The 14,432-nt window shown below is 33.3% G+C and overlaps 1 protein-coding gene across 1 annotated transcript; it reads left to right on the top strand.

The window, feature by feature from the left end:
* Positions 1-1,330: 1,330 nt before the first annotated feature.
* Positions 1,331-7,412, top strand: LOC128245858 (potassium voltage-gated channel protein egl-36-like). The gene is made up of 3 exons (XM_052964079.1): positions 1,331-1,605; positions 1,949-2,042; positions 6,549-7,412. Exons 1-3 carry the CDS (start codon positions 1,331-1,333, stop codon positions 7,410-7,412), a joined length of 1,233 nt encoding a protein of 410 aa, XP_052820039.1.
* The last annotated feature ends 7,020 nt before the right edge of the window (positions 7,413-14,432 follow it).

Here is a 14,432-nt window from a genome sequence, read left to right on the forward strand (position 1 = left end):
ATAATCAATGTAGGAATCGTTAACAGATTTCTTGAAAAGCCTCCAGTGCCAGCAGATCACAAGAGCAGTGCGTTCAATAAAGATAGACAATACTATTATAATATACACATAGGTTATAGAATTTCATTTTAACTTCAATGGTTTGCTTTAATACACTGGTTTGAAGTCATTAAAGTTTTAAGATCTGAATGAGTGTTTTAAAATGATCGCTTCATTTAGTAATTTCGTTACTAAATCAATCGCCAGGATGGAGACTTTATAAAATTATCTTATATAATAAGTTCATAATTTTATATTTTTTATTATCAAAATTAATCTATTGTTTAAAATGTTTGGTTTATATGTTTTTATCATCATAGTCCAATGAGAGAACTGGAAAACAGCAGTAAGGTAAGATCAATTTCCAATATTTTGTTAATATTATTTTCAACTTAGGATAACTTGAATCGAATGTTTCTTAACATTTAAAAATACATTAATTACTGAATTTATTTAAAAAAGCGAAAATATAAATATCTATAAATATAAGTACGAGAGAAGCAATTCAATGAAAATGATACAATTTAATGTAAAACGTTATGTTTTTTTTCTGAATTTCCTTTATAAAAATGTTATAGTTAACCTATTTATTTGTCCAAAGATTTATGAATGACTTAAACGTATTTAAGTAGAATACATTGGTACATATATGTACTGATGTCCATGTCTTAATAAACTGTCTGTTTTGTTCTCTTCTGTTCTTATACCATTGTCATTGTAAAAATGAGAAGAACTCAATATACTTGAAGTTGTTTCTTACTCTTTTTAATAAACGTTTGATGTAGATTAAATAAAATAAAATAAAGTACACTGAAACAATTTTTAGTATACAAAATCATTTTCGCTGTATGATATATAGTTACTTTTCAAAAGTGTTAAATTCTTAATTCCTCCAGACAACATTTTATAAACAACCAGTAGAAAAAGAAACTATTACATTTATATTTCTCAAAATGATGCTCTATAAATGCATACTGTTTCTTTAAATTGTTATAAGACGTTGGTTGAATTAGGTTGGGTGTCGTCACAAGGACTCCACAATTTTTAATTTATTCACGAATTTGAAATTGAGTCCGGCAAGGGGAACGTGTAAAATCCAGTGTTGTTTTCTTCAATTCTACTAAATTTGCAGGAATAAACGGAACGTGACAACACGTGATTTATAGAGTTTCTAATACATACCTATAAAATGAAGACAAAACCATAAGTCATGTTTCGATTTGCATGTCGACCGATAGTAAAATTTGTCAAATTCTTTTCAACTGTAATCTTTGAATATTTTCAATAGAATATGACGGAAGACAGTCCTACTATAACAGACATGGATTCCACATTGGCTTTCCAAATACAGTCTGTGAGCGTCAGCGGTACCAACTTCGAGATGTTGAGTACCACGTGGTCAAAAATGCGTGCGATTATGTCATTCGAGTGTTCAAGGGAGATTATTGAGAGGCCCGATCATGTGTTCCTGGAAAGAAACCCTGCGGCGTTTCAGTGTATCTTGCAATATCATCAGGGCGGACAACTGCATATGCCAAGTGAAATGTGTCCTTCGATTTTTCAAAGGTAAGTGGTGACCGGGACAGGGGATCATGTCTGTGGTATTTTCGTGCTATTGCGATTCAATATATTTAGCGGCGTTTCTCTTTTTCTGTTGTCAGAATCTCTTTTTTAGCATTTTTTGTATATGCTCATTATAATAAGACAACCTTTGAAATTTTCTAACTTACTGGTTATTGGAATAAACTGCAAATATCAAATTGAGTATCTTTATTATATCTTGAATTAAAGTTCACCAGTAGAACGAACACCACCTTAACACTTTATTGCTATTATTCAAATATTAATCATGTTAATTGATATAATTCAATCTTAATATAACTTGTGTAAATAAACCATTGCGTTTCAGGGAAATGGAGTTTTGGGGCCTCAAGAAGTCTGCTCTGTCAAAGTGTTGTCTTGTGAAATATATAGGATACTTTGATGACCAAGCTGTACTAAAGGTAAAAATATGATAATTTTGTTAAATTCACATTCCATCCGATATGGTTCCTGTCTGAGTTTTGTTTACGTCGGGAGTATATAAGAGACGGGTTAAATATCATTAGTTTAACTGTGTAACTATGTGGAAACATTTCTTTTTTGTGATCGATTTCAGCATTGGAATCGTTCCTGGGTATTTTATTTTTATTTAAATGTATGGTTAATGAATTAAAAATTCTGCTTAAGGTAGCAAGGAATTAAATTTGATGATAACTTCATAGAGATTGGACAGATTATACATTGAAAACACTTTGTTTAAGCTATTCACGTACTGATACATACGAGTAAATCTAGAAAGTTGGCATAATTAAATGTTTTTGTAAAGACACAGATAATAATCAATTAACCTTTAATACACTGGCTTACGGCAACGATACAACATGTGGATATTTTATTTCACAGTAGATGCATTTAAATTGCATTTTCTCGCGTTTCATGAGTCCCTTGATTGTGATAATCAAAACCTGGAACAAATGTTGGTCGTCGTTCCCACATAAAAAAGTCTTAATGATGGCTTTAGTAACCGTTTATATGCAAATATTGGTTTACCTATTGAAAGCTTTAGATTGCAATCTTAAACAAATTACATGTTGCTGATTGGAGTTTATTGCCACTAATGTATAGTTTATAGAAAAACTGATTTCTACACAGTATTACTATTTTGCAGTCAATATGAGATTTGTAGCGAGTACCTTTATAATTAAATAATCATTCCGTTATGTTAGAATCCAGATCAGCTAGTAGGAACCTTCTAAAATACGTATTCGACATTATTTCAGAAATGCACGGACATGTAGGTCTTTTGCTATTATATGTACGATATGTCTATATAAGTAAGGTATGGAACAACTCCTTGTAATATATATCGAGCTCTGTTCTCGTTTGAGATCGATTATACATACTAACGTTTAAGTAATACTAACTGGTAGTAGTTTTGATATTGATCATTCTGTCAAAAAGATCTGTCAAAACGATGCAGCTCCTTTAAAGGGTAGTAAATGACATCTCGGCATGAACTCATTGTAGAACATACGCACAATGTCGTACTGTATCGAATATACCTATGAAATGTCGTAATGGATCCGCCATCACGCATACTATATCGCATACGTATGCAGGCACCACTTTGGCATACTTTGACCCAGCAGTTACTTTTTGACCAAGAAAACAGACGGAACTTATATATAATATAGTTGGTGACACGAGTTGTACGACAAGAAGAATAGGAATGTGTTCTATACTTTCTGAATGCTGATAATTTGTAAACGGTTTAAAAATCCAAGGCAAGGCATTTCCGACAATATGCGATGAACGTCGACATACTTTGACCCCACAACACAAGAAGCGATATCTGGTTGCCTCTAATTCGTCAGGAGGAGAGTTATGCTATCTGTGTGGCATGACAGTGTGACATGAGTCTGATGTATAATACAGGAAAACAGATTCACGTTTTGCCTTGAACCAAATTACACGCTCGAATGGAATTTAAATAAAAAGTCATTGTTTATGTCAAACTACTGAAACTGTTTGGCATCGCCTTTGTTAACATAGTTTAGGTTTGAATTTGCATATGTCGACATTTCTTCATTTCTTAGTTCTATACAAACATATCGCATTTCCGACATTAATAATGCAAACACGCTTTTTCGTCTTTAAACACAAAGGGAAAATACCATATCGGATGGGATAAGCATCAAAAAACCAAACGGGACACATAATCGCTCATGTGTTATGAATAACGCTTGTGAAAACATATACTTATGTAAATAATTGATCATCTGTTTCAGGAATCCTTACAACGGACATGTATGCACAGTCGTAATATTATGTTTCTATTTTTCCGTTACGAGTAATGCACAATATAAATTCGATGAAATTGAGTATGGGAAACGTGTTGATATATGCCTATTGTTACTTGCTTATTGTAAGATTTTCAGATATATTTTGCCCTTTTCTATGCAAATTTGGATGTTTTTATTATTTTTTTATTACAAGGGATGCCATACAGGACACTTTTTATAATAAAGTGTTTGAGTTAATGTCTATGGCAATTAAATGCTCAACGGTAACGAAACACACCATGCCTTTTTTCTTAACAGTAGAAAATACTATTTCTCCATTACCAATCTACTATTTAACAATCACCAGATGGTAAAATACGTTTAGCAATAATTATTATTATTGGCAAAACACAACACAACATTAAGGTTTCTTTTTTAACTGAAAAACCCATGATTGTACACAATACTTTAGATTCCTTTAAAAAATAATGCTGTATACAGATAGTATGCAGACTTGAATGTAACGATTCTAATGTAATAGTTTCCTAAATTGCAGACTCTTGAGAAAGACGAACAAAGGCGAAGGGACGAAACAACCTCTCTACTGAGCATGGCTCGAGGTGGCGGTTGGGAATCCGTACAGGGGCGTATGTGGCTCATACTGAATGAACCATTCTATTCTGTTGCTGCAAAGGTTCGTGTTTGGTGCGTTGCACATGAACAAATGCTTTTCGGTGATTTAGAGGACTTTATCAGTGAAAAGCATTGGTCAGTGCAGACAGAGGTAGCCCGCTCTATTTTATTTAGATCGTAAACATTGGACTCTTAACTTATTTGGTGTTGGTTGGTGAACTCGTCAGAATCGGACAAAGTGAAATTAATGAACACAAAATATGAAAAAAAACCATCGATGTCATTGGCCCACACAAAAATGTGAACATCATATATATATGCAACCTTTTACTAGTGTACTAGCCTTGGTGGAAAAGTAGACTGACTGAAATATACTCTAACTATATGTGGGTGCATTCGTCAAAATTTAAAGTTAATAAACATTTATATTTACAATTATTATATTTACGTTTATACATGTAGATATATGGACACAACTTTCATAGGCGTTTGGTTCGTTTCCGTCAACGATTTTAGTAGTATCTTCCAAAATCGTAAATCTGACTGCTTCTAGCTGATAATTATGTATTGTTTTGCGTTTTTATTTTTAACTTTGCGTTCATTGTCGATACATTGCAAAGTTCAATTTACACATCTATGAAGCAAAAAATATAAACTAAATATGATACAAAGATAATTAAATTTACAAATAAAATCGACTTTAGTCTTTATTGAAGACCACTTTCACAAACGTCTTAAATCTGAGTTTGAGACTCGGTCAGTTTAAGACTCACTCACAGAAATGCAAAATTTGTTAAATTATTTCCAATATAATATGAGATAGTGATGTTAAACCCTGTTCTCTTTGACATTTACAGCATTTTAACCAGCATTGGTTAAGACTATCTTAATACAAAAAATATTTGTGCATTTTTTGTATTGCGTCAAAAACTCTAAGTGCATTTGTGAATATAGGCCTTGACCCGGGCCCGAACCTGGTTCTCAGTCAATCAGTGTTGCGCATGCGCATGAAGTATACGATATAACATGGTAAATATGTTGATGAAAAGTGATTTTGTTCCATTGTTTTTGTTCACGCACGTAGACAACATTTTCGGGAATAGAAATGAATTTATTTAACCAAAAGTTGCTTTCGCAAAGTTGAGATAACGTATACATTTGGCCGCTTATATTTGTAACGATAGGCGGACTGTGTTATTAAGTCTCAATAAATTCAATGCCATTTCCGATCTGTTCATTTATGGAAAAATATATCCTTTTTGATCTGGTGTCTTATACGGAAGAGTTATCGACGAAATTTTCATTATTGAAGGTTATTAAGTACATTAAGCTTAAAGATGGCACTGAAAATGCAATATTTTTTTTTAATTCACCGTTCTTCGCACTCTGACATTTTGCATGCTTTTCTATATGCTAACGACCTAAGTTTTTTTCTGATTTATAGTCCGCACTTTATAATGCACTGGACTTAACTAATTAATGGTCTACTATACATAACATGTTTTATAATTCTGAAGGAATGAACTAAATGAAATCTATATAATTCATGTTTAATTACGCAATTTAAAATTGTCTCTTACATTGATATGAATTAATGAATGCGGACAGATGGAAATGAATCATATAGAGGCCAAATGATTATGATATTATTGATATATATATTTATCTTGGACTTCTGAAGATATTCAAAAGGACATATCGTCACAATATGTCAACCCTAACTAAAGTTATTCAGAACCAAACGGTTATCTAATTTAAGTAACAATGACCTTGACCTTTACCATTAAAGAAGCAAATTTGGGGTTTTCCCTCTTTTTTGTGTTTGCATGTTTTTATTTTATCAAATATTTATTACGTCTGGAAAATATAAGGATATGTCATTTGATATTATACAATTAAACATAATGTTTAATTTTCACTTTAAAATTAATGTTCGCATCTCTTATAATTCAATTTACAAATGGAAAGTCGTAGATAATAAGCATGAACGTTTAGTCGAAAATCTCTTTCATTTTCATCCCTTGTAGAGAATCAATATTCATATATTTTCAGGTATATTTTGCCTTGAACGCCATCCTGGTCCTGGTGTCCCTATTTGCCCTAATCGCTGGCACACATCCTGTGTTCCAAAGGGAGCTAAATCTGGACGAATGGAAGGAATACTACGGAGCCGAATGGGACAAGTACAGACATCTTTTTGACGACACAGCACCTGAACCGGAATCGGAAGGCAGTGAACTAGAACCGCTCCCTGAAGGTTCAATGACAAGATATACCGCCCTTGACATAACTGAATATGTTTGCGTTGCTTTGTTTTCCATTGATTTGATAATTCGCTGCATATTTTGCCCAAACCGAATAAGGCTTCTTTTCTATTCCTTCCTTCATTGGGTGGACGTGTTTGCACTGCTGGTGATGTATATTCAGTACCTTTTTGAATATATTTATCCACGTGAGAAGTACGAGGCATCCTTCCTTGATGTCTTGCATTGCATGCAAATTATTCGAGTGCTCCGGTTATTTCGTTTGGTAAAGCATTCCACAGGTTTTTTAGTGCTATTATATGCCTTTAAAGCAAGCTACCGCGAAATGTTGTTGATGGTTATGTTCCTCCTTGTTGCTATGATGATTTTCTCAACAATGGCTTTCTTCTCCGGAGATGACACATTTTCAACGATACCCGATTCCTTTTGGTGGGCTATTGTCACCATGACCACCGTCGGTTACGGCGACGTTGTTCCAAAAGAAGCGCTTTCAAAGCTTGTAGGAGTGCTGTGTGCGATATCTGGCGTATGCCTGTTGGCTGTGATAATTCCAATATTTGTAAACAACTTCATGTTGTTCTATTCATACTCAAAGATTTGGGGCCAGATGGAGAAAGTTGACGATACAAAGATTAAGCCTATTTTGCAGTGAAAAGAGACTAAGGAAGTGGACTTGAACTGCCAATAATATTGAAAAAGGAAGAAACATACAAATGTTTCTTTTTGAAATTATTTTAGCATGAACTTTGTCTTTGATTTAAGTGATTTGGGGTTAAGGAAAAGTAACTGAACATTGGACAGGTTTTGTTTGTGGGAATATGCATTGCTAACTGTTTCGTCAATTGATTTGCATGCACTTGGTTTGAATTTATGACCTATTTTACCGCCTGCTTATTAAAACTAGCATACTTAGGCCTTTCTGTCCCCTACATACTATCAGGTTCTGTCAATAAATAAAATTGAGCTCAAAACGAGTTAAAATGCACATTTTATTAACTATCTATGTTAAACATCTAGCCGACTAATATGAACACTGGATAGGAGCGGGAAATACATTCTTGAATATATGCCCTTAGGAAGCAGATCAAATGTGCCTTTTATAACACGAGCGGATTGAACGCAAAGGGCTGCGATCGTTGACATCGTTTTTAACAGTCGAAAATGCGGCATTACGCCAAATTTCTTCAAGCTGGAAATATCCGCCTTATTGTACATGCGTGCATTGAAATATGTGTACCAACCTCCATTTAATTATCTTTAACAAAAGTAAACGTTTGAGTTTTAGCAAACCGATGACTCTGCTGCCAACAACGACGACATCGGCACTATGGCCAATACGACACCTCGGCTTCTAAAGAAAACATAACATGAAAAAAGTATATATAATGTACCACTGAAGGGTAGAGAGAAATACTGTCAACGTCATAAGTGAAGGGTTTTACGAAGCCAGAACGGCCTATTATTATAGCCGTCATACAGCACATACTGATATCTAGCGGTATCTATTTATAGTGACCGGACAGCTGTTATCGGGACCATGGATTTAAACCTATTTATTTTCGGTAAAAGAAATTATGCGACAAGGCGTTTATTGATATTTTAAATAAGTATTAATCAATCACATGTGGAATGCATTTTTGAAAATTGCATTCTCTCACCTAACCTAATATGTAGGTTAAATAATATTCACCAATCATTTACAGCGTCAACATTTAGGTTATTTCTATGAAACAAACAGCGAAGCCAATTTTAATGATCTGGCCATGGTTGTGAGATTGTTTTGAGATTAAATCTGATAAATTTGATCATCTAAATATTAACCCGAAACGCAACCTCTGTAACAAATTCAATGAAACTTCTAAATCGATCCTCAATTGTTCTTTTTATACATACAATAAAGTGGACATTTTTGTTTAAAATGGGCTTCTGTAAACTATGGTCCAATATCCACTTTTTACTACTATGTACTTGAATAAGATAACTTCCTGTTAAAAGGAGCCACTTAGAACATCCTCTTCCACCCCTTCATTCATACGTACATCGATCAACCATTATCAAACGGAACACTTCACCGTTCCATTCGGGATTCAAATGATTCAAAACGCAATTTGTATTTGCTTAAGGGCAAAATCCGTTTTATATCGACGTAAGTTTGTCTCTCATTGCCCTTTTATAATACTTTCGTGAGGTATAACCAAATGAGCTATATATTCAACAATTAAATGACATACATTCGATATGCTAACTGCTTCCATTAAAGAGGAATATAATCATCTCTTCTAAATTTTAGACATATATTTTATACAAACCATCATGTGTTCTTAATTTAATTCAAATGGGGGAAGAAGTTGGGTAACAAAACGGTAATAAAACGCGCATACATAGTTAACAATTATGCCATATGACGAGTCCAAGGGTACCGATTTCTTTTATCAAACCCTTAAAGTTTGGTTTGTATGTGCAAACGTAAATCCTTCGTTGATGTACAGTAAGATTATTTTATCTATTAACTACTTATTTGGTTATGTATTATGTTTTTATTTAATTCATACTAATCTCTTTAAGCTCAATAGTGACGAAAGCTGACAGCTCATATAATCACGCTCGAGTCCGTTACCTGGGCAAAAACCAGTACAGGTGTCTATTTTGAGAGGTCATAAAAAGGTACTCTTGGCTGGCATCGGACCCACAACATCATGGGTGAAAGTAGGACACCAATTCCACTCTCACTGTTTTAAATGCTTGTGGTTAACAAATTTGATAAAGTTTCATAAACGATGTTAACACTTTCATTAACATGTGTGTTGTGTGTGTTATATATATAAGCGGAGTATAAGTCAATTTGCATGTACTCGTTTTGAATTAACGATCTAGTTTGCTGCCTGGTTCCAATTTCTCGAAACTTCTTAAGCTTAACAGGCTTAAGTCGCTTATTTCAATTAGCCAAAATACATACTAATAATGGATTTTGATAAATGAAAAATGGTTTCTTCTAATTAGCGTACAGATTTTTCTTATATAATTTCTAAAAACTTTTAAAGAGGTAAATATAACGCATATTATAGAACAACAAAAATAGTGAGTTTAGCTTAATCCTGTTATAAGGGACTTAAGAAGTTTCGAGAAATTGGGGCCTGGTTATTAAACTCCATGTAGTTAAACGTCCCCTTTCTGTCCGCTACAGAATGTCAAGTGTTGTGACAAACCGTATATATAAAGGTAAATTTGACCGAGCTGGAAAATTCCGTCTGGCCCACCCCATGCAATATGAGTTACACGCATTATTGTGCGCTACTTACTCAGTGTACTGTATGATTATAGAACATGCAGACGGTAGTAAATTTCAATAACGCCAAATTAAATGTATGATTATATAAAATTTAACATGACTTTGGATTAAAAATGTAAACAAACTTTTAAAATATATATTTTAAAAATTTAAATATCTGACGTCGACATTGATATCAAATTCAAACACGGCAAGACGTCAATAAATAATTTTGCACGCTATTTTCGATGAATTTTCGAAGAATGCGTTTTCTTTGACAATATTTACACAACTGGATAAATTACAATATGGAATAAAAAACGATCCTGTTTTTTTCGATCCGGAGATAATGATCCAAGGCTCGGGCACGATGCGTTACCGATAACTCGGCAGGCCTATCTTTTTAAAGCATAAAATAGGTATTACAAGACAACGGCGAACCGTTCATTTTTACTGTCTTTTGTCAATCAAAAGAGGGGCATGACGCAAAACATAGTAATGCAAGAATAACGCGCCTATATATCCAAGTTCATTTTAATATCTTAAATGTTTTTTATATACAGGCGATGACAATAACACCAAAGCTTTGACTACACCTCGACTTTATTTAAAAAAAACATAAAACAGTGCTTTTTACAGTTTAGGTGCCCTTAGCACCGGCTTACGCGATAATTGTGTCACAGCGTCATTAAGACGTTCACTATAATATAAAGAATCCCACAAGATCAACAACCCTGCGGATGAAGTACCGGACGACTTATAATAAAAGCAGCCATAAAGCACTTAATGCCTGCAATATAATTAGCTTGCACTAAATAAGTATGGGGACCTGAACTGACGCGTGTTATCGGGTGCATGGACTAAAACCAATTTATGTTTGGCAATTTTTTTATACGACAACGAGTTTAAATATGGATAGTTCAAAGTAAATGTTTATCAGTTACATGTTGTAAACATTTAAGAAAATTGAAATCTCTAACCTACCCTAATATGTAGGTGAAACAATATGTATTAAATACGAACGGTGTCTTTTTCACATCGTCATCAAAATGATCGCAAGTTTTGTTAATAGTCGTATTTGTGTTGGGCTACATGTCGATAAACGCGTACTTGAAATTGGACTTTGATCGATCGTTAACCGAGAAATTTCTCTTTTGTGACTTTTCACGTCTTAGTACAGTACAACATTTCATGAGAAACAGGACATATTGTCATTTACAAAGTTTTACATCATTTCGAATTTGGTAGTGTAGAAACGCGTTTTAAATGTTCTTCTATATAATATTATACTAAAACAAACTGGATCTGAACACCTACTCATATATTTCAGTTAGAAACCATGTCGCAAGACTTTGTTTTTCCGAGTACATTTTACACAACGTTAAAGAGGACAAAAATATAATAGGACCATTAACATGATCGTAGAAAAAACCCCAATGCAAATAAAAGCCTTACAGTCAAATAGCACAATGAATATGAAATCATTACAGAAGAATTGTTCAATGTACATGAAGGCAGAACAGGAAAAGGGCACTGTACATGAAACCATTACAGGAAATTATGACAATGAATTTGAAAGAATGACACTAAAATACTACAATAAACATGAACGTATTAGAGTTGAATATCGCAGTGAGCAATAACGGAATACAATAAAAACACACTGGACAAGAAAGCAGTACAGTAAAGTAACACAATAAACATTAACGCATTTGTTTGCGCCGTGGTTACAATTGACTGGTGCATAACTTCAGCACTCTAACATAACGTATGATACGGTCATAAGTTACTCCTTAAAACCAGTATTTGATTCAGTATTTTATAACAATAATTGATTATTATTACCTTTCTACCTTTAAGTATGTATAACTTACTACAATCTAAGCTTGTAAAATCCATTAAGGGAAAAAGCTTGTGAGAATAAAGAATGTGTAAGTGTGAGTGGATGCGTTTGTGTTTGTGTGCGTTTGTGTACAGGAGTGCGTGTGTGTAGGCGGGGGGATTAGGGCTTATAAATAGATAAAAAAAACACCATAGAATAGTTATTATGCTTTTACTGCCTTAATGTATGTGTATTTGTTGAACTCTGTGTAAAAAATAAATGAAAAATAAATAAATAACGCAGTCCATGAAATTATCACATTGCAATTGATAGAATGATATTGAAATAACATAAACGCACTACAGTAAAACAACAATGTGAACAAGAAAGCATTACAGTCAATTAACACAGTGAGCATGAACGCACTACAGTAAAATAACAAAGTGAACAAGAAAGCATAACAGTCAATTAACACAGTGAACAAACAAAAACATTATTGTAAAGTATCAAAATGGACATGGGCTAATTACATTTTACAAAAGACTTAAACACGCAAACATGGTTATTTTTCAATTAATTACTTTCCTTCGCGATGTCTTTAATATTTTGTCAAATTTTGCATACCAATCCATAAACAGTGTTACTAATAAATTAATGCATACACGGTATTATTCAATCTGAATATGTTTACCTTGACATACTTACCCAAACTTTATCTTGAAGAAGTACAAATTTATAAATACATTAAGTGAAAGTCAAACTTTTCATCACAAAATGCTATTAAGATTATACGATGGAGCTTACTGATATATTGCATTCAATTAAAACATGCGGAGATGAAACAAATTGTTTAATGTTACAATGATCAAAAGCCAAAAACCATACCAGCACAAAGTCACCAATTATATAGAAAATTATTTTTCAAACGTTGTCTGACGTACAAAAATTAAACGGAGACGTGACACTACACTACACTTCTTGTACGTGTGGACTTCCATATATGCACTACGTCATCATTGTATACGTCTAATCACCAATGAACATCAGGGAGACATTAATAAAAACAATACAATATAATCTTCAGAGGCAAGCCCTGAAACTAAACGTTTAACGAATATCCTGTTTACAATGCCAAATACATTTACACGATTTAGCGTTGTAGTTTTAAAATGAACAACCCAGTTTCATCGGCTGGGAAGGTATGTTTTAACCACCAATAATCTATTTAGTTTGATACTTTATTTTGAAACAAAGACAATTATTCATGTTTCGGAGATAAACATTAATTTCAATATCTTTGTGAATATATATTGTGAAACCTCATGTTTGCAGTGGTGTTGGTGATGATGGCGGCGCCGACAGGAAATAACGGCGGCGGTAATGGTGGCAATGGCGGTAACAACGGGCACGGCAACAGCTGCACAAATGTTCAGTGTTTTATTTATTCCTGTTATGGTGTCACATGCCCCGGACAAACATCCTGCGAGTAAGTAATAAACAGAGAAGTATACAAAAACTCAAAGGCGAAACACTTTTTAATAATACGCAAGTATAATCATAATCGATTAACCAGCGGTTGCTCATACCTAGTACGAGTAGTGTGGAATCTTCCGCTTCAATGTTTCGGAAGTACCAAGTCGGATACAACAAATACAACAAATAGCATAGCTTTATATTACTGCAAATGATATAAGCCTGTTCGCACATCTATGGATTTAACTCCACCCAACTCATTAAAATGGTTTATTGAAATCCCTAATTTCAAGTTAAGTTTTGGTAAAACTTTCCAAATGTTAACCATTGAAGTATAAATTGAAATCAGTGTTATTAATATTAATATTAATAGATCATTAGGTGATATTTTGTGGATGTAGTGATTTAACACTGTACATAAAAGAAACGCGTATGGTTGGTCGATGTTGAACAAATATGTCTGATTAATCTAGCCTATGGCGACAGAAGAAATGAATTGTTGGGATAAATGTGTGGTATGGTACCAAAAACTAGTTTAGAGGGGCAACATAAAGGTTACACACGATGGTTGCAAAAATATAATTTTATTTTAATTTTAATCCATGATTATGTTTAACTCATTTGACTTCAAAGCTGCACTCTCACAGATTTACCGTTTTTACAACTTTTTTTTATTTTTTGTCTTGGAATGAGCAATATTTTGCGTAAATATTTGCAAACCTGTGATAAAAGATTGCTGACAAACGATCAGATCACAGATTTTCATACTTACGTTCGAAAATTAATGTTTTATGGCTGAAAGCGTTACTAACGGTTTAAGAAAAATGCATAAAACATCAATTTTTGAACTTGATCTGCGATCTATTTTTTGTCAGCAGTCTTATATGACTGGTTTACATGCATTTTCGCATAAATTGGCTTGGATTAAGACAAAAAATAATATTAGTGTCAAAACGTTCAATCTGTGAGAGCGCAACTTTAATGATCAAAACAAAATTAGTATATGATATGTGTACAAATTAAAAATATTTTCAATATTTTGGCGCTTTGAACTGTGGAATTTGTGGCCACGTAGCTATTAATTGAAAATCCTATTTTTAAAGGCTAAT

This window comes from Mya arenaria, chromosome 9, assembly GCF_026914265.1.
Source record: "Mya arenaria isolate MELC-2E11 chromosome 9, ASM2691426v1".
Lineage (NCBI taxonomy): Eukaryota > Metazoa > Mollusca > Bivalvia > Myida > Myidae > Mya > Mya arenaria.

What these genes read in the sequence shown, in the direction of transcription:
- LOC128245858 (XM_052964079.1), top strand. Translation starts at nt 1,331, where the DNA reads ATGACGGAAGACAGTCCTACTATAACAGACATGGATTCCACATTGGCT. An exon ending in TGTCCTTCGATTTTTCAAAG is followed by an intron (nt 1,606 to 1,948) that starts GTAAGTGGTGAC and finishes ATTGCGTTTCAG; the next exon opens with GGAAATGGAGTTTTGGGGCC. An exon ending in ATGACCAAGCTGTACTAAAG is followed by an intron (nt 2,043 to 6,548) that starts GTAAAAATATGA and finishes ATATATTTTCAG; the next exon opens with GTATATTTTGCCTTGAACGC.